This window comes from Ceratina calcarata, unplaced genomic scaffold (genome assembly GCF_001652005.2).
Source record: "Ceratina calcarata isolate Rehan_Ccalc_2016 unplaced genomic scaffold, ASM165200v1 scaffold350.2, whole genome shotgun sequence".
NCBI classification, from domain to species: domain Eukaryota; kingdom Metazoa; phylum Arthropoda; class Insecta; order Hymenoptera; family Apidae; genus Ceratina; species Ceratina calcarata.
This window is the reverse complement of record NW_017157935.1, coordinates 1,009,928-1,036,112: the sequence shown is the minus strand read 5'-3', so window position 1 is coordinate 1,036,112 and position 26,185 is coordinate 1,009,928. Positions and strand designations below refer to the sequence as shown.

Sequence of the window (26,185 nt, the reverse complement as noted above, 5' to 3'; positions counted from 1 at the left end):
GGCCTAACAAAATTATCTGTCAAGCCTTGCATTTAATAATCGTAGAACGATTTAATTATTCGTAACGGCATAAAAACGAAAAAGCTCCTGCATGGCACGACGGATCCAATCGGTGTGCATAGAGCCGAAAAAAGAAAATTGGAGCAACGAAACGTATTTTCCAGGACGATAGCTTTTTCGATATACCGCTATCGAATATCCCCGTCGCTCGGTGCGGCGCAAGCTTCGACTTTCGATCGACGGATATCGAGCGTGGCCGCGGAAATTTATTCGAACGCGAGACACGTAGAAACACTCCCTCTCTAGTTCGCTCGCGACCCTTAGCACTCGCAGCAACCCCCGATGGGAGAGGAATTGTGTGCGCCGGGATGCAGTCGGTAACCCGCGCAAACACTACACCCGCACCCTCTCTCTAAAGCCGATTTCAGCCCCCTTCGAGTAAACTCTGAATTCGGCGAAACCCCGTCGCCCTCCTCCCGTCCCTCTCTTTGTCCCGGCGGACCGACACTGTTCTCCGCTGACGAGCTATTTCCGTCCGTGGCTACTGTTGTCGTTTCGCGGATTCCGAGGCCTCAATAATCGGCCTGATAATGAATTTCATTCCTTTCGTCATCGCGGAATATTAAATTGATGCATATGAAAGCGCTGAGCTTTCTTCAATAGAAATTTTCCAGTCGAAAATCATTTGTCATGCCTTTTGTCATTGTCTAGTGTCTAGTACATATTATGAATCAAATTAAACATGTAAATTCAGTAAATTGATTTAAAGCGAAAGATACGATCAAACAACTGTCCACTCAGCTACTTGATTTAATTGAAAACGAAAAAATAAAGTCATAACTGGTTGGTGGTTTAAATGAGGAAAGAAAAAACTTGTGGCCGAAACAAAAACAAAAAAATAACAACTCTGACAACAATTAGATATCGCGGTTGGTTATCGATGTAAAAGATAAATATTGCACTTCGCGCTTTTTCATTGCATCCGAGCTGGATCGAAAACTGCACCATTTTTCAGGAAAATACAATTTCAACAAACTCGTGTCTCGTCGTGCGTCGCGTACACGTTGTCCGGTGAAAAAGTAAAACACTGCCGCGCACCTCTATTAAAACCGACGATTTAACCGTGTTCGATGAGAGAAAAAAAGGCCGTCGTGAAATTGCATTTTTCCGATCATGAGGGATTAAAACACCACGACTCTCGCGTCACGTTATTCCACCGCTGATTGATAGAGGCGATTTCGAATATTTTTTTCGCCCCTGATCGATGGTGCTTTCCCTCTCGTTCGACTTTTACTTTTATTTTGCATGATTAGCGGAAATTATTTGAAGATCCGATTAAAAAAATAGCCAGCTATCTCTCATTCGTTTCAATTCTAAATTAAATATTCAAAATGAGATATAATAATAAATAATCAGACAAGAACAGTTTAATTGAAGATTGCAAACCCGAGATAAAACTAGTCTATACCCACATCTTTTTATATTTACACGCGGTATCACTCTAGACTGCTCTTTACTTTGTCCCGCGATGCGTATCAAAGTCGTGCCGCGGAAATTACTGATAAATAAATGATCGCTTATGTAGCGCGCGGTTGGTAATTACTCAGTGCTGATTCCGCGGAGGGAGGGATGAAAAAGAGTCGGCCGACACATTTTTCTTCGGAACAGCGGCAGCAGTTGCAGCTGCGAACAAACGCGGCGAGTGAAAAGTCACGAGAAGCGGGCGGGGGGTTGGGTATACGCGCGCAGGGGAGACACGTCGCACCGGAAATACCCGCAACACATGCTCTGCTGGCTTCCTGTCATGTAGGTGGTTTAACTCCGGGGCCCGGGGTGACGATAAAATATAATTTCCAGGCTGCGCGTCGCGACAACACTCTCGACGGCGAAAAGGCTACCAAGCTCCAATTCGTTTTCACTCGATAAAAAAAAGATAGTATGCAGAGTTTCTAACTCGGGTAATTTAATCACGGTAGCTCATCAAATCCGGTTTATTATGTTGTATTCACACCTTTATAGTGAATCAAGATAGAGGAAGATGAAGGTCTTCAAAGAAGAAATAATTTCTTTAAAACAAATATTTTCCATGTTGCCGCCTCTTGTTTATGGAAATTTTTACAAGCGCTGGGGAATCGAATCTCGCGACGAGGACAGTTTCCAGTTTCGGCCGAAGAGTCGAGCCGCGATATTGCTTTCATCCAGTTGGAATATCCAGTTTAGTAGGATGAAGGCGCACGCGTATCTGGAGCGTGACAAGTTTCCAGATTGTGTATCCAAAAGGTGGCTGGCTAGTTTGCTATCCGTTCTACGAGCTTGTTCACGCTTCAGTCATGTTAGCCAATTTGGAATAAAAATTTGGTATCAACCCTTGTATAAAATTCACCCTTACTGTGTAAAGGTTGGCTGTGCCAGAACAAAATCTGTGTTCGAATATTACTTTGTTTGTATTAAAATATTTATCTGAGTCCTTTTGAAATCCTTAGATTTCTCTATAAATTAGAAGATTGAATAATGCTGCTCAAATTCTTTCAGATTTATTTCTGTACAATTGAGTAGAATACAAACGATGCATCTAATTAGGCTGCCCTAGAAAGCTTCAGTAAATATTGAGTCCACCAAATCTCAATTCAAAGTGATTCAACAATTTGAAACAAAATACATTTCAGAGCCTAGCTTTATTATCAACTTGTATAGAATGGAGAATGGCGATGAGAAAAAACAAAAAAGGGGTAGATGTTTTTCGAGACGCGTGCAGCTGCGATATCACCTGCCCATCTGGCGACTTTCTCGTAAATTAAAAGCTACGTCTGCACACGTTTCCCGGCGATGCAAGCCTGCCCACGAAATGGTCCAGATTTTCGATACAGTTTTCACATGTCCCATGATCTGTCGCTGAGCAAAATAGATTGGTTCGATAGACCCAGGTGGAGTTCCAGCGTTGGTAATCAACTACGAATTCTTCTGTACCATTGATACGAAGTAGGAAGAAATGAAACTTGGTTGAAGCTCAATGAACGTATTGTACAGACTGTTGTAATAATTCTTATGTACGCTCGACTCGCATTTTTAGCACGACGTGTAATATGACACACCTTGCACCAACTACGATCTACGTAACTCAGGTACACATTCCGATACAATGAATGTCATTAATTGTACGTTCAATTCAATAAAATAGCTACTTCATCAACCGTGTGGAAGTAGTTCAAAAGACTTCGACTTGTATCAAATTCTTGACCAAACTACTGAAGAAAACGCAACATTTGTCGGAGCTCTGATTAGTTTTGGTTCCAAAGTGCATCGAGTTGCACTGTTTCGTTTTTTGCACCAAAAGCTCGCGATGTCTGGCTCTGATATTTGTTCGCAGGGCCGGCCAGGGGCAAGAGTCTGTCGGGTGAACCAGCTGCCGGGCAGGTGATGTTGCAGCTGCCTTCCGAGAGAGCACGGTAGCCATCTCTCATCGGCGATCCCCTCTCGTTTCTGGACCAGTCGACCAGGATCGATGCTGTTCACCGGCTCTCTCGAAAAGGCGAGGATGGCCCCCCGAAAACAGCACCGTGTTGGGCGAATCGTCGACAGGTATCGAGGAAAAGGTCTTTTAATCGAACAGATTCCCTTCGACTCAACTAAACGATTTACACTCATATTCTCTTAGAAACACATTCATCATCGCTAAACTGCAGATTTTTATATAACAATTGAGAAAATGAATGAGAATTTGTTTTAAAAGCCATAATATGTGCTTCAGTTTTCAGATTATGTTCTTGCATATTATTACATATGCATTTTTTATATTTTCTATACATGCAATTTGTCAGACCATCTAGTTTGATTTAGCAAGCTTAGCTATAGAAATTACATCTGCTGCATGTGAAGAAAACAACGTTTCATATGCACCTATTAATAGTAGAATTACTTCGGTTTGACCCAACTAAAAACTCAAAGTACGCCTACTACTAGAGTGACGACACGCTCGTGCTACTTTCTCTCGCTTCGACTAGGGAGCCAAGTCCACTCGCGAACAGGTTAAACGAATTTGCATCTCAAAAAAAGTTTCCCTATCTCATAAGTAAAAACGAATTACATAATCGCAATTCAAGGAGAATTGCTGCGATATGGTAATTCTAAATTACAATATAGTAAGTAGAAAGACACGTGGGAATGAAACGTAAAAGACGATTTCCAAGCGACTTAGAATATTCGCTACAGTTTTTCGCAGCAAGTGTAAACGTGTGTACGGAATCCGCTCGATTTATCGACTCGGCGCGGCCCGAGAGGCGCCAGAAAAGTCGACGACACTCGTTTTGCTCGAATCGTGTAGGCGCGTGGCTCGGTCCCCGAACAGCTGGTTTATTTATGCACGAGAGACAGCCGGTCGAAATCGTCGTTTCAGGGAAACGCGGTTCCCGCGAACTTATGGATAATCCAAGAGCATCTGTCGCTCGACGGACTATCTCGACGTTACTGAAAACGCGTTTCTTATTCAATAAATTGCCGATTCCTTGCTATAAATATTCTCATGATCGACTATGATAGGTACTCCAATTCGTAATTCCATTATACTCTTGCTTTTGGTCTTTCCTGACACTACGTGATTTAATATTAATCGGAAATATAGTTCAAATAAATCACGACGTTGTCCACGTGACACTGAGTCGAGAAACAGGTTCGCGAACACTGTCATTGTCGATTATAATTTATGCGAATCTACTTAGCTTTTGCCAAGTAGCTCGCGTTGATCATTAATCATACAAATTGCTGACAATAATCAGTACTATTTCAACAATATATTTCGTTTAACGAGATTAAATCAGTACAACTTCCATTTTGAATCGTTTTCAATAACATCAAATATGAAAACAATTTCGTTTCATGAGAATTACGATATCAGCGATTACTATGATACCATCTCGCCAAAGGGGAATAATTTAGACAAGTCCAGCAACACTGGATCTAATAAATTTGGTAAATGGACGGGGAAATTAACACTGAGAGATGAATTGGCGAATATAAAGTTTATTCCTAACAATTGTTACAATGGCCGAGTCAGTAGAAAAATGATGGAAGGCGAGGGAGTTTACAGGTGGAACAATAGAGCAGAGTACAAAGTAATTAAGTCGTTTTAAGATGCTTCTAATACCTCTTTCTGCTAACTTATTCTGTATAAATATACTTCACGTGCAGTCTAATTATTTTTATCCATTATAATGAACAGATCGGTCAGTGTAATATATTAGCTGAGTACATTAATGCTTAAATAATAAAACAAATGCTTATTTCATAAAAATTTTTATAAACTAACACCATTAATTTTGCTCGAATCGTGTAGGCGCGTGGCTCGGTCCCCGAACAGCTGGTTTATTTATGCACGAGAGACAGCCGGTCGAAATCGTCGTTTCAGGGAAACGCGGTTCCCGCGAACTTATGGATAATCCAAGAGCATCTGTCGCTCGACGGACTATCTCGACGTTACTGAAAACGCGTTTCTTATTCAATAAATTGCCGATTCCTTGCTATAAATATTCTCATGATCGACTATGATAGGTACTCCAATTCGTAATTCCATTATACTCTTGCTTTTGGTCTTTCCTGACACTACGTGATTTAATATTAATCGGAAATATAGTTCAAATAAATCACGACGTTGTCCACGTGACACTGAGTCGAGAAACAGGTTCGCGAACACTGTCATTGTCGATTATAATTTATGCGAATCTACTTAGCTTTTGCCAAGTAGCTCGCGTTGATCATTAATCATACAAATTGCTGACAATAATCAGTACTATTTCAACAATATATTTCGTTTAACGAGATTAAATCAGTACAACTTCCATTTTGAATCGTTTTCAATAACATCAAATATGAAAACAATTTCGTTTCATGAGAATTACGATATCAGCGATTACTATGATACCATCTCGCCAAAGGGGAATAATTTAGACAAGTCCAGCAACACTGGATCTAATAAATTTGGTAAATGGACGGGGAAATTAACACTGAGAGATGAATTGGCGAATATAAAGTTTATTCCTAACAATTGTTACAATGGCCGAGTCAGTAGAAAAATGATGGAAGGCGAGGGAGTTTACAGGTGGAACAATAGAGCAGAGTACAAAGTAATTAAGTCGTTTTAAGATGCTTCTAATACCTCTTTCTGCTAACTTATTCTGTATAAATATACTTCACGTGCAGTCTAATTATTTTTATCCATTATAATGAACAGATCGGTCAGTGTAATATATTAGCTGAGTACATTAATGCTTAAATAATAAAACAAATGTTTATTTCATAAAAATTTTTATAAACTAACACCATTAATGTTTTACGTCACATAAAAGTCTGCAGTCTAACTACAAATCTTATTGACGAAAGTATTCCACTTGCAATATGCCTTATAATAATTGAAGCTATTAAACAACGACGTTTCATACGCATAAATATAATAAAATAAGGAAGTCTTCTCACGTGTTACCACAGTCGTGATTTATGAAAAATCCTATTTCAATGAAACAATTCAATAAGGCTCGGAAACAAGGGGAATAAATAAAGCACTCGAATCTTAGACACGTTGCTTTCATGAGGAATTGAACGTTTTAAATTAGCGGTTTCACGCACGGAATCGTTTTATCCAAGGTGTATAAGTACACCGAGATGGGAATGAAATGATTCATTCCACCATTTATTAGCGGCGGAGCATAGGAGATCGGGTATCGACATTGAATCGAGAGCATCGCCGTTTTAATGCGTAATCACGAAAGAGAGAGTGAAAGAGAGAGACTCGTCTCGAGTGCGCAAGTCTCTCGAGCGGCTGGTTTATTAATTAACCTGTGGATCTCTTTGATTGACTCGTCTCGGCGGGTTGCGGTCTGGGACGGTCCCTTTGACACGCGTTCACGTTCAATTTTCGCGTTCTACGTGTACAATTTTGTGTCTCACGAAGACTACTCGAAGCTCTATCCTCTAATGACTTTAGATTTCATTTATTATAAGCGAGAGGTTCAACGTTCCGTCGGGTTAGAGGTAAAAATAAACGCGGCGAGTATCGATGATGAACTAGCCTCAACGCGGTCCGTAAAGGGTTAATAATAATCGACTCTTCGGGTACAAAGAAACGCTTTTTTTTATTGGTTACTCGTTTATTCGCCTCCTAAATAGATGAACACTTCACAGCGAGCGCTTCATTTAATATTAATACGAACTATTGAGTAGCACAAAAAAAATACTTTGTAGTACATACATAAATATATCAAATATTTTATATATTTGCTAGCACGAGGAAGAAACATTTGTTTTTAATATCTCGCTACGAACAGACACCCTATCCTACGCTGAAGCCTATGACGAGAACATCACCGATCGAATCTATTCGACGCGGGACACGAAAATAAAATTAGCCCTGGTTCTCGAGTGATCACGAACGAGGTCGAAGCGGAGCCGATGAAAATGCATCGAGACCGATTCTTTATCAACGCTTGATCACGTTCCACTGGCGATTTTCGCGACACATCAGTGGGTCAGTCAATAATACGAGCATCCGATGTACGCGTTATGAACCTGACCGATAAAACGAGGCGAGAAAAGCGAGCGCCGTTAATGATCAGACGCGGACGCGGCAATAAACCGGAGTTTTAGAACGGTTGAATGCGCAATAGAGAAAGAGCCGACAGCTTATCCTAACGATCCCCTCCGAGAGAGATAACACAACCGTCTCGAGCCACCTCCGCTTTTCCCCACTGTTTCTTTTTCCCTCTTAACAAAGAGAGACCACCGTTTGGAGACCGTCTCCTTGGCTATTTTCCTCGCTCTTCTTCGCAGTAATTATAGTTAATCCCTCCCTCCGGCCATTTTCCCAAGTTACCGTTTGTTTCCGAACAAGCTTCTACTTTGTGTTACTCTTTCCGATTCGAATCGATTACCTAGCTCGTTTCGAGACATAGCCCATATCCGATTCGTTTCAACGCGTTTCCAAGATCTCTTAAGGTACCGCACGTTGCTCTTTATTCCGAGGTATGTGTACAAACGTGCTTCAAAAGCCGGTTAATTCTTTTACGAACTGCATTTTCCCTTCGGATATTAGAGTTTGGTAAAAGTTACTCGAACTACGTACGAATCTCAAACCCATCTTGTACTTTCCTCCATGTAATTCAATTCGATTATCTCGTCTCGAGCTAAGATCTGCCCTCTTCCTGCGTTTTCTCCCTTTTTCAGCTAAGTTTTTGCTTCCCGTTCATTCCTTCCAGGTCGCTTCCTGCCCATTCCCCACGCTCCAAGCCCTAACTCTTTCCTTCCTCGTGCACGCGCCCGTTTATGATATACGCGCGTGCATACACGCACGTGCACGCCGAGTGCAAGGTCCTAGCATTGACTCCGGACACGCCGCTGGAGTAAATTGCACAAGCGGCACACACCACTCTGGTTCGCCGTTCTCGTTTCGACGAGTACTCACGCTGCGAGTAGCTTATCACGCGAACGCTTAATCTCGGAATTCGCGATACTGAAAATCTCCAGTTGTTCACATATTCAAATATATATATATAACTTAAATTCAAGTCAGTCTCTTGCCACGATTTTATTGAGGACAACGATTACTGAACGTTCCGACGAGTCGTGACAGACAGGAAATAAATTGTAACAGCATGCGATTGTGAGAGTATCTCGCGATACCAGGAAACGATGAACCGCGTGCGCACGTGCAAAGAAACGTGTGCAACGACTCTCTACTGTTCTGAATCGGATCAGTTTCCCTCCGCGAGAATCCGCATGTTAACTGTTCTACTCGTCTCGTTGTTTCTTTCTTAGTTTACCGGCCGGAGAAGAAATTTTTACGTCGGTCCGCTTGAACAAACCCCGTAGCAATTAAAACGTTACACTCGGATAGTCGGCAAGACTTTTTTCGGCCGGTTTCAGTCGGCCGGGAACGAACGGAAGAACGTCGGTGCACTCGATAACCAACTCTTGCGATTTAGGAAATATCTTCATTTAGTATTTTTGCGGTCAACGTTTAAAAGTACGTATTTCTAATCTAAATTGTAACGAACCGTTGTGCAACCACTCGATGTAACATATCATTTCAATGGCCAATATTACACAACGGCGCGGCGGTTAAAATGGAAACGGTTAATATTAAAAGCGTTTCATTTCTAAAACAGACGCCGATGTTATACAATACAATGACGTACTAATGTTCTGATATGATAATCAGTGACCACAGCCCGAACTAATGTCAAATTATAATATTCAATCCCATTGGCTTGTAGTAGTGCTGCATCATCAAAGCGGTATATCAGCGCTGTTTGGAAGTTTAGAAATCTTCAAGGTTTTTGTATTTTAACTCATATCATTTTTATAATGAAGTAACATTTACACATATTTCTCAAATATTTTAATGAGTACCACTAAGAAGCGTCGAACGGAATGCAAAAAACCTTCCCGAGAGAATCAAGACTATTTACCATCGGAACCCTCGATTCAACCCCTGGCCACGAGACCCTTTCCTGTCCTCCAAAATTTCCGACGACTCAACGATCACTCGAAACATAAAAATGCAGACGAATATTCATGTCCGTGGTTGCTCAAGAATCAGTCTCTTAGGGGAATCCATCGGAGAAATTGAACGAGCGTCGGCGACCCACGAGGATCTTGTTTCTATTAGCGATTCAGCCAGTCTCTGGGGGGTGGTTTCCACCCTCCGACATAAGCTATTCCCTTTTTGCATCGTACCGCGTCACGACGCGACGCGCAGATGCTTGATCCCCGCGAAGGGTGCCGGGTTTTAATGCGAGCGCGTGTGCCACGCACGGATCAGAGCAGTCGCTTTGTTCGCGACCGTATCGCGACTCTCTTTCAGCAGAACGATGCCACTCGATATCGCGACACGCCCTTATCGATTTACCCTAATCGACTCTGCAATCACTATTTCAAACGTCCGTTTCTTATCTCGACAATTTACAATTTACACGCATCTAAAACTCAATCATTCGTTGCTTCTCAAATTGCCAGTCTTATTTCTCAATGGAAGAAAATTGAATCAACTGTATTTATAAGTTGTTAACGTACCGAAAATTTATGTACATCTCTCATAAGAATGTATTACTGATTTTATATTTATAGAAATATTGTATCTGTCGAGGAAGAAAATATGGAAAAAATTCCTATCTATAAAACTATTTCTACACAGATATTAAAAATCTCACTTTACATACAAATCCAGTAGTTTACTTATGAGATTAATAATTAACTGAATATTATTCTGAATATATTTTCTTTTCTTTCTCTTTTTATTTTATATTATGTCCATTATTTTTATTCAATTTTTACTGTATTGTTTCTATTGTATGTTATAACGAACTTTGCCCGTGAAATAAAATATTATTATTATTGTCATTATTAATTTATTTCGTAACCATACGAATTTGATAATTGAATCATCGTTTTCTGCAAGAGCATGATTTCGAAACTAAGAAAACTGTAATCGAAAGCGCTCGCAGATATCGTTCGGTATGCACATGATTCTCAGGTCAGTGAACTTTCTCGATATTGAGGTGGATAACGCGTTAATTGAGGGCAACGATAGAAGCCCGATCCGCTTCCTCGTTCGCAAATCAAGAAACGGAGCAATAACAGACGTCCGATGAGCTTCCTCGTCCGCAGATCAAGAAACACTCTTTTTCTTCTCATATTAATAGTATGAGAAGAAGAAGAGTGTTTCTTCATATAGACTGCGGGTTTTAGTAAAATAGAATGTTCAAAGTATACCTTGTTTTTACTCATTAAGTATCATGTCCTGTACTTTGGTTCAAATATTTAGTATGTTTCTACATACTAAATTCATTGTTCAAAATTCAGTACATCTACATTTCTTGTAAATGGATAAAAATCCGCAGTATTATAACTAATACTAGGCTGCTCTTTCCAACACCTACGAAGTTTAATAATATGCACAAAGTTGTATTAAAATCCACAGGTAAGCTTCGAAGAAAATTAAATGTCAAAAATGAATAAATGAATAATTGAATGAAACTCTGGCAAGTAAATTAATCCAAGAAATGTTCGAGTACCCTCGCGTTAACTGTTGGATTAAAGCGTGAAAGATTGGCAATAGAACGTGAATTCAATTTATCGCTCGCCGCCGATTCAACTTTTTGGACTTGGCCCAAAGTTCAACGACACACCGTGCCTCGCCGGCTAACAGTCAAAGTTTTCCGTTGCGATTACCATTTTGCAAGAACAGCGTAAGTCGGCTAGAGTGGATCGACTCTAATTGCTTTTAAAAAATTTAACGACGATAGGAGTTTTATTTTTCAAATATTGTGACGTACATATACTTCGTTTCACATATTTTCTGTTTGCATATACGTGGCGTAACATTCATTAGTTTTCATTTGGTTTTTAAAATAAAACAATAAATTATGACGGAGAAGTCAGACTGACAATCAACTAGTTATACGATGACGCGCGACGAAAGTTGAAAAAATAGATTAGCACGGGCGACGTCCGCAGACCGTTCCTGGACGGTTGTTAAATTAACGCGAATACCTGGTTCGCGGTGTAATCCGCTTAAACCGATTTCCAGCGGTGAAACAATTCGGTGGGATGAATATACAGGACAACGGTGTGCGCGTTCCATTCTTTGACACGTGGAGAACCCGGTGGAAAATAACACGGCGCTATTCCATATCCTTATTTAAATGTCGCTTGAATCTCTGTTGCGTATAAATTAAGAACCGCTGCTACATAATGAAAATAATTTGGAAAACCGTTTTCACGCATTATAGATTCATTTAAACTCTGAAGTAATTCTCGACAGCAATTATATCGTAAACAACTGTCAATTGAAACCGTGTATAATCTCTCGGAACGCAAAGAGAAAAGTTACCTCGAATAATCGAGTCGCGGAGAACCTTGAACCGACAACAGCGCCAATAAAGGTAAAAAAAGGATAAAACGCAATTGCTGCGAGCCTTAAACTCCATTCTAAAAGAGTCTCGGAGGGCAAACAAATCAACGAACCCTACATGGTCCTACCAACAATGCAATAATGCACTTCCTCTCTCCAACGCTTTCATGCTCGCGAGCCAGCAAACCGCGGCGACTGTTCTAAAATAACAATCCTTCACGCACGACCATGAAAAATCCACGTTGGGCACAATGTCGCAACGGAGGAACGAAGGAATGAGATTCGAATATAATACTCGTAGCAACACGCGCAAATCTGAAAAGCGGTCGCCGCGACAATAAGCGAAAATGTGGCTTTCACATTTTTCCCTATGGATACCTCTCTTCCCTTTACTCACCTCGTTCCACGTCGACATTAATAGTCCGTTTTCCGAATAAACATCATCTTTGTTATCTGAATATGGTTATTCGATCTCGACTACTTCCAGTACCAGCTTTTCGCCACGGCAAGATTACATTTGCCCCATTCCCTCAAATTCAAATGATAATGAACCTTTCATCTCTTTCAAAGAATATTGAGACAAAACTGATTTCTTGAAATCGAATGGACTAAATCAGAATGAAATTTTGTTACTACATAATAATAATAAAATTACTTACTCCCTCAATAATAAAGTGGAATAACTGATTTAATACAAGTATTCTTGTACTTGAACAGATTTAAATTTTATGTACTCGTAGCTTTATAATAAAATAATGAATAACGTCAGACCATGTTGAATTACAAGAGTCGTTTCGGGAAGTTTATAAATTTTAATCGCGACAGCGATTTCAGAATTAAACCTGAAACCATGAATGTTCGCTCACGAGATACCCCCAGTCTCTCTTGTCTCGCTACCGTTTGTCACTGTCTTATCCGTTCAATATTTAATACCATTCTAGTAACATCTCTTAAAATAAAAAAACGTGTCATTGAGAAATATCTAGGATCTTGTGCTCTGCACAATGGAATAAATAATCAAATGACGTCTACATAATAATAAAATTACTTGCTCCCTCAATAACAAAGTTATTCATCATCAAGATTAAATCCTTTGTAGACAAATGTGGATAAATGTTCCATCAATTGAAATGTTCACCTTTAAACGGATCTGAATGTACACTGATAAGCGTACGTCATTTACAGACGAAATGCAATATTGTCATCGTGTGGAACCGTATGCACGTCTCATTTAAACACGAGAGCTCGTATACGGAATCTGGTCACGATTCCTCCTTATCACGGAATGCCGCGGTTGTCATGGTGACCCCTGCCCACCGGAAATTCTAACCCCCTGGAAATTGCTGACGCGTAGCGTACGCTTCCCGTTTCTTTTACGATTAAAAATCTTCCAAGCTATTCGATCCGAACGAAAATTCCCCAAACGTAGATTATCCAGTTTTGCAATTTACTATTTGATATTTTCAATTGAAAGAGGAACTGGATTTAATTAAAAAAAAATTACAGACTCGTATTGCGTTGATAAATAAAAAAAATCGAATCGCGTCCGATCATTTTGAATAATCATAAAATTATAAGCTGTTCCTGAATCGTCATTTCCACTTTTGTCGATTCTCATCGAGATCAACCGTTCACGAAATTCATTTAAAACCGCATCTCATTATTTTACCGGAACGGTTATTCTACTGACACGGATTATTAAGAACTCGCCATAGTAATCGGCAACTTGTAAGTAACGATCATAAAACACGATCTACCCCAATTTTATAGTCTATTTCACAAGACCGTGCTGGTGATATCTTCTGCGAAATTCATTTATTCGTCACAAATTTCACGTGGAACGAAAATATTTGCAAGCTATATATATCTGAAAGGTTCTAACAACTAATGCAATCAGTACATTGTATCTTCCAGGTAGCGCCACGAGAAATATGAGAAATAAAATAGGAATTCTTGTTTGCATTTACAATTTTGCTTCACAATGAGTAGACTGCGAATTTTAAGTACACGTCATTACTTTTAAAGCTTAAAGGAAATCTCAATTTAAACCTGACCTTCTAAACTGCGTCACAAAAGTGTCATTCTGTTCAAATTATTCCAGTCCTTGACTATTAAATTTTAGAAATATTGCCAACACGTTCAATGAAACGGACTGTAAGAGAACGAAAAGGTAAAGAGAAGTCCAGAAATTGACAATGCGACGAACCGCCATGAGGCCCATCCGGTTCGGGCAAAGTAACGGTAATTATACGACCCGCGAAGTTATTGCATCGTTTTTAAATTACCTTCGTTCCTTTTCACGTCCTACATTGGACCCTTAGCCGAAAATCCGTCCCGACTCATTGCGCCAGCTCTTCGTTTCCTTCTCTCGACCTTCGCCCAGGTAAATCCGTGAAATAAAGGAAAAAGAGCAGTTCGTATTGTGCCTAATCCTCTTTGTTCATTTTCCTGTTCGACAAAAGCGACGGCGGAAAATATTTCCTGACCCGAGGACGCTTTACAACCTGAATCCTGGTCTAGGGGGATTTTTGAAACAATTCCTGTTTAACGCGGCCGCGTGAAAACCCGGGAACGATTTGGGGGGGGGGCGACTCGGGCGTCCCGTTTCGCTTTAAACCCCGGCCGTATGTAAATTACGCGATGACACGTTCAGCTGTGGACGATATACCTATATTTCACCCGTGTAATCCACGGTTTTATCTTACGGCTCGGGTTAACTTCATTTTGTTTACGTTCGCATAACAATTTATAGGACGTTTCGTCGAGCTTCGCAAGTTCTCTCGATTCCATCCCGTTTTTAAAACTTGCTACATCGAACAGATCATCGTTATTTTTTATATCCAAATATTGATAATGAATCTTCACAAGATTATTGTCGATAGATTAAAGAGGCGTTTGAATTCGTTTTGCACGCGCTTCTAAGGAGAATTTGTACGTGGCTCGCCTTGAACTGTGAATGGGATTGCTTCTAAATAAGCTGAGTTAGAAATCGCGCGTGCTTCTGAGAAATATTTTTCCGCGTAGATGAAGACGAGCCCGATACTTACAGTGTATTCTCGTTTAGAAGGAAAAAGAATTGGCTCTGGTATCAAGGATACGTGACTACGCGACGCGATGTTTGGAAAAAATGATAGCAATCGTCGTCGAATTCTTCGTTTCCAAAGAAAAGCAGAACAAACGGAAACCGTACGAATCTCGTGACACTCGATTTCTTTGTTTACTGATAAGAGCCGAGTAAACAAGATGTTGGTTTCCTTCGAGAGTTCGCATGTCTAACGTGCAAATACAGAGCTCTATTTATTATCTGTACATATGTATATGAACCCGTCGAAGGACAGGTAGCTCATGTAACAAGAATTTCGCTAGCTACCTATTGTTTTTCATTAAATAACGATTATATAAGCGGACTGTATTAAACAGGATTTATTGAACACTAATTGAAATTTCGTTCGTGTAAGTGGCGGGTAAATCCACTGCGTCGAAATGAATCTCTCCGTGTCGCCTCGGTAAGACTGATCGAAACGAATCCAATAATTGCGTGACCATTAAAACGTTTCGGAGCAGCGTGTCACCAGCGGATATCCTTCACAGAGGAAAGTAAACTCTCGCCCCGTAAACAGAGAGTGCCGTCATTATTTGTCCAAGAGCTAACCGCGCCGAAACACGCGTTTATTCGGACACACATTGACCGCAAACATAATAAGTCTAAATGGTGTCTATCGATGTTAAATTAACAGCTAGTCCAACAATTTTTGTTGAACAAAACTATCTTTCCAACGTGAAATTTGTTAAATCTGTTGAGTAACAAAATAGGCACGACTTTTAACTAATCTTTTGTTTGTAATATCGTCGCTTCTGAAATAGAGAATCATTTTTGTGGATTCTTTAATAAAATATAAATGATAAATAAATACAATTTCCATAATTTCAACCTGGGAAATTGAATCTTTCTTCTATTTATAACTGGTTCCAAATTAATGTACCGCAACACGCGTTCGTAATTTTACAGACGACTACGTTGTGAAATTATCCGAGCAAGACAATTTGTCAATTATAGGAAAACGCGTTTCACAAACCAAACGGTGACACGGTATTGCAAAGAAGCATTAGAACGCGACGTACGACCGATAAACGTGTCCGGAAATAAAATTTAACGGAACGCTTGATGCCGTTTAAAAGTAGATAAATCAAGCGAACGACTTCGCAGCCATGCGTCATTCGATTCGCTGCACGTTTGCAAGGTATTACTTACCGAAGTGCAAGAAAGAAGCGCAAAAAATAAAGGCGATAGAAGAGACTTATACCTGCGTTCATCGATTCGCAAGTTCCACCGGGGAAAAAATAACGATTAACGCGCACGCTAAGAAAGAAAGTACGTTTACTCTCTAGAATTGTCGTTCCACGCGTGAGCAACATGGAAAGTGGTGTTAATTAGACAAACGTTCACTTCCTACGGGTACTCGTTTTGAAAATTTGTCGAATTCGAAAACGCATGTTCACGAACGTGAGCTCGTTTACTCCAAAATACAATAAAACTTCGTTCAGCCAAATATATTTATGTTAGAGTTTTCAGATATAGAATTATACTCTCTTTCACAATAGGAATGTTCAAGGTAAATGAAAGCAGTTCAAATTCTGCGACCGTTGCAATAAATAACCAACTATGAATGTGGAAATTAATATTAGTTAAACTAAGTTCTACTTAATAGTAACGACGTCGATTATCCAAAACGTTACTTCGGCTATTTAGTTAAACAGACAAATCTTATAAAACCAAAGGACGAAGCGTTTCAAAATACAAACATTATTGTGCGTCACTATTTCGGTTTTCGGTCATGTTTCAAATTAATGATAACCTATTCAGATACGCTTCTTACGTAGCATCATGATATTAATTTCTTATGACAACTACCATTGTCTTCGTCTTTCTTTCGAGGAAATCAGCAGAGAATATTATTAACGATACGACAGTATCTTACTGCCAGCCACTTATCGTACGAAATAGCTGTCGAAGCAACTTTCGGATATCAACGTTCTTTCGTTTCAGTATTCGAGGTCTGATGAGAAAATAATGCAGTTGATTAAAATGAACTTACCATACGACGCCGAAGGCACCATATCCGATGGGTCTGTCGGGCTGCACAGGATCCTGAGCTGGCGGCGGTGGCGGGGGTGCAGGTGCGGCAGGGTGATAGTACGTGGGGGGCGCCTGGGCCGCAGCCGCAGCCGCGGCCGCCGCCGCGAGGACCGCTTGTCCCGGGTGGGCCCCCCCTGTCCCGCCACCGCCGCCAGCCCCCGCCCCGCCCCCCTGCATCAATGACATAGACACGCTCATGGACACCCGCGAGTGCCGGCTGGGCCCAACTACTGCCATCAAAACTCTCCTCTCCTTTCCCTGCGGGCCACCCTCTTTAACCCTTTACCGATTCACCGCCACCGCCACCGCCAAGGCCCCCGCTGATATAGGGAACCCGGGATACGCCTGTCTTCCTTCTTCGAGAGCTTTTCGCTCGTTTCCCTGCCCTACCCGTTCACTCTTTCACCTCCCCTCGGAAACACTATCTTCTATTTTTCTTGAATCTTGTAATTGTGCCGACACGCACGTGACACTGACACGAGCTTCGTTACTGCTCAGTTTCACTGTCTTCTCGACGGAAACATCTGTCCGAACAGAGACACCGTTCTTTTGTTTTCAACGATCGGACTGGAGAACTGGAGTTAAAGGGATTAACCGATGGATGTGTCGTACGTCCCGAGATGAGATCGTCGATTTACTGAAAAGTCATTGGATGTCAGAAATAGCTCTCAATTCCATAGCGTTCTTTTGGGAACACGCAGTTCTCTCGATTTACCTGGAGCGATCTGTCGTCCTTCGTTTCGACGATGCACCTTCGTTTCGAATCTCGCGCGTCTGTGGATGGACGGCGGGAAGGGTTAAAGTTTGCAGAACGCGGGGGTCGACGAGGACTCACGGTTGCACGCTCGATGCAGAGAAGGTGCGATTATGTTATTTTATCGCGACTACGACAGAGGCAATAATATGCAAAGGATAACCTTCGGAAGGAAAACAACGAGTCGATGTCCTTTCGCGTACGTCGCGTCGGTGGTAATCGGGGCGTTGCGTGTCGGACGCTCTATTTGGAAGCGTCGAGAACGGGGCGAAAGTTTTCCTTTGGCCCTCCGAATTCGTTCAGCGCTCGATAACTGTTCGCGACGAAGACGAGCTGTCGGATGCGTGAATGTCACGAACGCAGCTGCGTTGAAATTGGAACGCGCTACGCTCTTTTTTCGGGTTTAGTCTAGCTACCATCCACGGTAACGACGTTAGGTTATGTTTGACACACGCACGCACAAGCAGTTCTCCCTCTTCCCCGTCAGTTACGCTCAGCTGGCCACAGAACGTCCCGATCGGTGGAGTAACGGAGATGGAAAGGGGGCGGTACTTGCCCGTAAAAAACACGGTAGCGCGAAACAGAGAAAGGAATTAGAGAACACTTGAAAGGCTCGGTCGAGTCCTCGATGGCCACGGCACAGTGATTCCGGCTACGGGGCAGAGTTATCATTCGGCAACTCGCGAACGACCAATGTGGTACCTTTGACCGTCCGGGTCCTGCGGCCGAGCCAGAAACACTGCCACTTCTCGTTACAGATAGCAAGCCACGCACGAACACACAAACACGAAAACACGCGCGCGCACACACGAGCGAGAGAGGGAGAGAAAGAGAAAAAGGAGTCTCTCGCGTAGCCGCGATAGAGGGTGTCTCGCGGTACGAACAAAGCGCACGTCTTCTCGCAGCCAAGGCTTGCTGGCCACTGCTCTGCTAAACTGAACGCAAACTCCGCCGCCGCCGCCGTCTACAGCGCCAACTGCTCACAAAGGGGTCACGTGACCATGCCCGTTGCTCACTGCGCATCTCTCCCCTCTTTTTGCGAACGCGATTACAAATCGACTGCCCTGTTGATTTCTTAATTGATTCTTTTATTAACTTTTCTAAAACAATGAAACAATATGTAATAACGTCTGTTTTATTAAGCAAAATTACTAGTGCTTTCAAACTTCCACGCGGAATGCAGGTAGGGGATGCGGTTTAAGAATAGGTACACCAATTCTGATGATGGAAACGTTATCTTAAAACTATCGAATGGGTTTCAAGGTAATTAAGTAGGCATTAAAAAGATTTCCTGTAATTGCATGATTTGTGTATATTTACATGATCATCGTGTATCATTATCGAATGTATTAAATTAACAAATCCGTCGTCCGTTGCAAATCCTGCGTTGTAACATGTACATCGAGTACACACTTTTTTATAAAAACGTTACAGTATTACGATTAACTCCAGAAAGCCATATACAAAGTGCGCGCTTTCTGTAATTGATACGATTGTAAGAAAAACTCCATTGTATTGCAGTTTATATTAGTACTGTTCCATTTCTATTGATTAAAAGTAGAAAAAGGATCCGTCAATGCGAACAGGCGTTAAAAAACATTGTCGGTCTTACCTTACAACCGTAGCATTTTTTGTTTTTAAAGTTTTATTTCGTACATATCCGTGTTTGCATCGATACCCACATTTAATCGTGTACACGTATCGCTGTAACGATAAGTATACCCATAAAGAGGAGTATTATCTTTCACTTTGTTCAATTGTACATGTATTTGCGAGGCATGTATTCACAATTCACATCACCAGAGAGCAGCAAACCGGATAGAAAGTAACAAAGATGAAAATTATGTTTCTCTCTGTACGCAATTAAAATCTTCTTTTCACTGATGTTTACATTGTGTACATTACTGAAGTAATTACATAATGCACGGTTAAACGCAATTCATTCGTAATTCTAGCCTTTAAACCGTTTAAATGTCGTCCGTTTTATTACTCGTCTACAGCATAGGTACAATCTGTGAATACAGGCCCGATAAAACTTACGATACGATCATATAGGAAAATATGAAAAGATTATATCTCGACTTATTCTCTTCACATTAAATAGGCTTCTATCTTTGGTCTGACCGAATTTCTATCGACGATATTGCGAGTCATCTGCTGCGAGAAAAATAAATTTCGCTTTAATATAGCATTCCTCGCTATGTCGTGAATAACACAGTCCTCGTGCTCCCTCTTTTCTCCTTCTTTACATATTCATTTGTTCGAGCTTCTATGAAAACCACAATCGCATAATGATTTTCACATCTTTTAGCCCGAAACAAAGAGATCAAACATCTCAACCAATTCGACTAATCCGGCCTTAACTCTCGAATTACGTGTTTTTAACCCATGAGCGCCCGTGGATATAATATTCATTTAATTCGAAACATGTCATATGAATTTATTTAAACATTTTGTCAAAAGTTTGTACAAAACTTTGCGAAAATAGTAATCCTCAAAGTAGATCAGCTTCCCACCGACTTGTAAAGTTTAGAAATTTGTAGATATATTTCTTTTTACTCCATTCACCGGGCACCGATGGGCTCGGGTTTAACATTCAACTCGTGCATTTCACCGATTCAATAGCCTAACATTAATTAACGGTATTATAAACTAACAAGCGCACAATATTAGCAATATTAAGCTCATGAGGTACAGTGTGCCTTACACCATAAGTGATTTATCCATTTTGGCGATATATTGTGTAGGACGAGAATCGAAAGTCGAAAAACAATGTAGACGTACACAGACCTTAAATAATCCAATGCGCGAGACCATTTCATATGAAATAAAACTAATAAAATACTCACTATGTCTAAAACGAACTCTATAAAAGATTTTAGCAATCTTGAAGAATTGAAAATTAATATTAGTGTGACACTAACAAAGAGTTTAAAAAATCTAATAAATTTGTCACATTATACAATATCTCGTAAAATTTGTGCGACCTTTAGATTTAATATTCCAACAGTTTCTTTTTTATAAATTATATTCGATTTAAAGTCCAGGATACATTAAAAAATCTCGCTAGACAACTTGGATCGCTGCGGCCAGGCACCACTCAATCACTTAGTAGAAATTTTCATTAGACGTTTTTGAGCGATGTTGCAATTTCATATTTACTGTAAACAGGTTGGGAATTACGAAAGTTCGAAACCCGTGTTACTAGTTACAGCGTAACGCAATTTCTCCCGTAAGGTACTTTTCTTTTGATAGTTTGGTAATTTTAGGAGATTAAAACATGTGGACGATGTGGGTAAACGATTCTGCGGATCTTTCTTACGAATCGTAAAAAATCCCCTTATAACACTCCCTAATTTATGAAACAATTTATAAAATGAATAGAAATATATAAAATCTTTGTAGATGATATTTACATAGATTGTACGTACCGATTGTATCACCCGTATCCTCATCATCGCCAACTTCGACGCAACGAATGGAGAATGGTGGTTCTAAATGCGCGAAACCCAAAAGAGGTGACTTCGAACAGCTCGTAACAAACTATGAATCAGAGGATATTATAAAGATACATTTTTCATTCGTAAATCTAATAGCGATGTACCTTCAAAAATAAACCCCTTTCTTCCTCGGTGAAATCTTTTTCCAATATATCCCATAACCAGCACACTACGCGGTGGCTATCATGGAAACCACCATAATATTGCGTATGTTTCCGCAAATCTCGTAAATCCAGCGGAACATTATCACCCGAGATTAATCTCTGTAACTAAAAAGCAAAGATATTTCGAAAAGTTAAATATCACATTAACGAAAACTATTGATCTCTTACTTCTGGAGTTGAAAACAATGCCAACCATTCGGGGTTGATTATAGAACGGAAACCTTTAATAAAAGCAGCTGTCTGATCTTTTATTTGCATATGCATTCTGAAATGAGCCATTAAATGTATATAGTTGATTTTATTCTCATTAGTGACAGGCACCGCTCGTCCGCCAGGAATCAATTCATGCGTAACTAATTTGCCCAAAACGTCTTCATCAAGGGAGAAAGTTAACTCTAATTGTCTAACATCGCCTTTATAATGCTTTACAAGGGTGAGACTCCGATATAAGTCTCTATCTAAAGAAGCCAACTCATCTAACCAACTATACAATGCACCTCCAGTTTGCCCAGAAAACTGGGAAACAAAGAAAGATGCAAAAGGTACATCTACAACAATGCCCTGTAAAAACGATATTGTTCAAAGAATTGAATGTACTCCGATCTCATGTTTATTTTCCTTCTCATTTTACTTACTTCATACACTGCTTTACCCAGCATACGGCCAACAAATTCAAACAGCTGCAAGTGATTATCTTGCATTGAGGATGTTGGAGATGGATAAAGTCGGTTTTCGCTAGTGACTTTAAATAAATTTAAGGATGGGTCGAAAACCTTTTTTATTGTCTCCTCTAAGAACTCCTTAAACACCCCATCTTGATCGATGCCAGCTTCGGCTAAACCTTGTTCATTCACGAAACGAACTCTGATTACGCCTTTAAGTGCCTGAGAAGGTAACATCGCCAATTGGCGATATCCGTCCTCCACTATACGTGTTCTACAAAATATTTACTTTACTCGTCAGATAATGCTTTTGGATTGAAAAACAAATACCTGTGAACTACGATAAGCGTTGTTGGAGTACTGTTGCAAGCGCTCTCAGTCAAACCCAAGACTACCTTCTCGTTCGCGACATGTTTACGAAACAATACCACACGCTCCGAATGAGGAATAACGTGCGGCATTTTAGAAAGGAGAAGAGCAGCACCTCGTCTGCCTTTCTCCAAATCTGCCAAAAATCCAGACACTCGTACTTCCTGTTTTCAAAGCGTTTTCATTTTGAAATTACACTACGCAACGCAAAAACGGTTTAGTTAAATTATACTTAACTTTGCGAGCCAGTGCCCTTCCGGACAGAATGTTCGTCTACAATCCCGACGATAGATTACCATTAAAAGCGTATGAAGAGAGTTGAACAGAGGATTATTAGGAACCGACTTCACGTCTGGAACATCTAAAACTTCAGTACATAGCTAAACCGCTTATCACTCGTAGTCATGTGCATAATAAAAAATAATGTAAAACGTATTTCGAGAAAGCCTGTAATACGCACCAAACAAGTTATTAAGCACGGCTTTGTATAAAAATTGATTTAAAAAATAGGACATGGTTACAAAATCGCTAAGCTTGAACGGATCTTGTTGTTCATACATCTCCATGTCGTCTAGAATTCTAAACAAATACAATAGATAATATAACATAACGATTCTCTAGAGCTTTTTATATCATTTCTTTTGTGTGTAATAACGTCCACTTACGTAACATAATGTGTCATGCAATCGGAAAACAATATCAACATTTGGAATTCAGGTGCTGTACACTTAGTATTAGCAGCTAAATGATCCAAAAATGCTTTCAAACCGCAATGTGCACCCAATGTTCCCAGAAATAAATACATATGGTATAAAATTTTATCCTGATAACACAAACCTGTTGCACGATATGTAATTTATTACACGTTATCAATGCAAGTTGTACTTATGCTAGTTAATACTTACCAGTCAATATTTCCATCTTCATCTGTGTTAATGTATGTAAAGCAATTTGATAAAGAGAACAGATCAAAGCTATTCTAGTAGTCTCTGGACTTCCCAATTTTCTATAATTCTTCGTGTTATTATTCCTATTTGTACGTGCTTCCAAAAAAGCCCTTCGAAAAATGTTAGTACCGACAGAAGTACTCTGTTGCTCAACAGTCGGAGGTATCTCCTTCTCAATAAGTTCTGTCAAAGGTTGACCTGACAAAAAGTTTTATTGCAACTTTCAATGTTCATTCACAACTACACACACGTTTGCACAACTTTTTATTACCAATCAATTGCGAAACTATCCTTCCAGTCCACAGATATGCTAACTGTATTTTCACATACGGGATAGGTTCTTGTAAAGACGTGTCAACCTTTTGTGCAAGCCACCCAAGAATGGGATGCCAATGCGTCAAATTACCTTGTTTGGCGACTACATATTGCTGACATGCTTCCAACATTTTCGTTACGACAAACTGTAGAATTTTTATAAGTAATTAAATTTGATCTCATGATCCTATAAAACGCATTACTTATGCAACAGGTCTGTACCGTAAAAGATGGAAAATATAAATCTCTCAATGCGTCATCCTTCTCGATATTGGCCAACTGTATCAAATTAGATAACAAGCATAGTGCATAGCTGCCTTCTAAAGCATTAAAGACTATTCTCAAATTTTGCTCAGAGTTCAACAATTCGAGACTTCTTGCAAACAGATTGTTTGCACTAAATGATGAGATGCACTAAAAATATATATCATCAAATATAAAATTAGCTTTAACATATGATTTGGTATAACATATCATTTGACTACATACTACTGATGATATATTGTTCAGATGATAAACCAATGCAGGTACACTGAAAATGTTAATTAAAAATAATGATACTAGCTTGTCTGACATCTGAGAAGATATCAGTGGCCTCAACGCCAATGTAACTGCTGCTGAAAGTGCAATGGGTTTCAAAGCAATATCCACCCTACCCAATCCCTTCACTAGAAAAGTCTGAAATAAAGAAGATCAAGAGATCAGCCATTCCTTAAATATATACAATGAACAAGAAGAGGTATTATCAATAGGATAATCACTTGCATAATGGGATAGAATCCATTGTTGACTAGGTGGCCCATTATGTTGGCACAAAGCTGATTCATGCCAGCTCTGAGTTTTTCCATCCCTTCTACTTTTAGAATTGCCCATGTTCCTGGCGATGTAAAGCTAACTAATGTGTGTAATCTCAAGTGGATGGACTTGTGCTCAGATACTCTTTCTGGCTTTAGATTGTCTAAGCCAGTCAGGCAATATAACAATATTGTTTTCATTTGTGATATCCATGATATGTAATGATCTTTATTCAACACAAGTCCTACATACGATATTTCTGGAGAGTCTGAATCTAGTGTCAACACTAAATATCTAAAATGTTTGCTCTTATCAGTTTGTGTACAGCACTTTTCATACTTTCGCTCATGTTCTCCTATGTAATATTTGTTAATAACTGGCTAAGTCTACACTTTTACATACATACCTACATAGTTTTTCTATCCTTTCTTGAACATTTTCTTTCTTATATACATACAAAAATTTAAAAATAATCTTATACACTTCCAAAGCTGGTCTCAACTTTATGTTTGCCTCTGTACCACAATCATTGAGAAAATTTGTATCAAATTCTTCTCTGAAAAGCGTATTCCTCCATAAAGCATCTTATATTTAAATAAACGTAACTAAACCCAAGCATTCATCGAACGAAACGCGTAAATACAAATTGTACATATCTCATAAAAGAAAAAAGTATGCGTCCGGCTACAGCGGTAAGTGGAAAATTACCGAGCGAATGTAAATAAATAATTATTGCCTATGCGATACGAAGTGTTTGTTTACGATACACAAAAGAAATACAGAAATCCGCAAATTATTTAAGAATTCACAAATGCTTGGAACGAACTAGATAACAAAAATCAACTCACAGTATTCTTTTACGGCATAACCATCCCCTAACATAAGCCTGAATTAAGATGACAGCAACTTTTCTGTCTTTCTCGTGGGCCCTTTCTTCCCTAGCAGCTTTCATTTGCTGAAGGAAGCTGCTCTTGGACGGCTCCTCAGCTTTGAACATTCTTGATTTACCGCGATCGCCCACTATCCACCAAATTATGCTAATGACAAAACATTGTCAGCTGGTCATCCGTGCTGGTCACTCACTAGTTGCCACCGTGATACAACATACAACCACCCACTAAAAAATCATCCTTTATCAAGCAGTACGTACACGTCACGTTGATTTCATTCACGGTTTATAATCACTCCGACCGATCGGCGGTGATTGTCACTCGCCACACGTTTTTCACCGACACATAATCCTCGTACGCCTCCGAATGACAGCCAACTGCGACGGCCATTGTTATTAATTTGATTCGAGGCTGAATATTGAGGACAAAGGATATTAGGTTAGGTTAAAAAGCACGTGACTGGTGGCGCCATAAGATTGTCGAAATAAATTATCACACTGCAAATGCACGGCTGACCCACCGTGCTAGAAATTAAAGAATAAAGAACTCCTTCCTCTCGGTTAATCAAAACAAATTATATTTGATTATTCTAAACGGTGTTCTGAGTAGTTACATGCCAGCGACTTCATAATACATTTTCTGTCCATAAAAATATCATGTATTATTATTAGTTGACATTTTATATTTTACCTTAAAATGTATGGAAAGTGAAAAAGGATTAAGTTAATTACTTGTCCAGTGACGGACAATTCTTCA

The 26,185-nt window shown here is 39.9% G+C and overlaps 2 protein-coding genes across 7 annotated transcripts in view; both read right to left on the bottom strand.

Moving 5' to 3' along the window:
* nmo (serine/threonine-protein kinase nemo) overlaps positions 1–18,700 on the bottom strand; it is a 131,473-nt gene extending 112,773 nt beyond the window's left edge. For 3 of the 4 annotated variants that reach the window (XR_001916640.2, XR_003389234.1, XR_003389233.1), the window contains exon 1: positions 16,993–18,700. Coding sequence is in view for 1 of the 4 variants with exons in the window: in XM_018025152.2 (XP_017880641.1) it covers positions 16,993–17,270 (278 nt within the window). In the remaining 3 variants the exon portion in view is untranslated. The remainder of the gene's footprint in view (positions 1–16,992) is intronic. The other variant, XM_018025152.2, reaches the window with a different exon arrangement.
* Positions 18,701–19,067: 367 nt separating this feature from the next.
* Positions 19,068–25,536, bottom strand: LOC108625300 (ubiquitin-protein ligase E3B). Of its 3 annotated transcripts, XM_018025194.2 has the most exons (16): positions 25,388–25,536; positions 24,946–25,095; positions 24,506–24,833; positions 24,234–24,422; positions 23,967–24,158; positions 23,701–23,890; positions 23,388–23,627; positions 23,148–23,319; positions 22,943–23,061; positions 22,719–22,843; positions 22,444–22,646; positions 22,087–22,387; positions 21,620–22,012; positions 21,392–21,556; positions 21,219–21,330; positions 19,068–21,139 (listed from the first exon to the last, which is right to left on the bottom strand). In XM_018025194.2, exons 1-16 carry the CDS (start codon positions 25,534–25,536, stop codon positions 20,967–20,969), a joined length of 3,201 nt encoding a protein of 1,066 aa, XP_017880683.1. In that variant the 3' UTR covers positions 19,068–20,966. The 3 variants fall into 3 exon arrangements, with proteins under 3 accessions (XP_017880683.1, XP_017880685.1, XP_026669599.1); XM_018025196.2 differs by lacking the exons at positions 24,946–25,095; positions 25,388–25,536 and having other exon boundaries at positions 24,510–24,718; XM_026813798.1 differs by lacking the exons at positions 19,068–21,139; positions 21,219–21,330 and having other exon boundaries at positions 21,445–21,556; positions 21,645–22,012.
* Between the last annotated feature and the right edge of the window lie 649 nt (positions 25,537–26,185).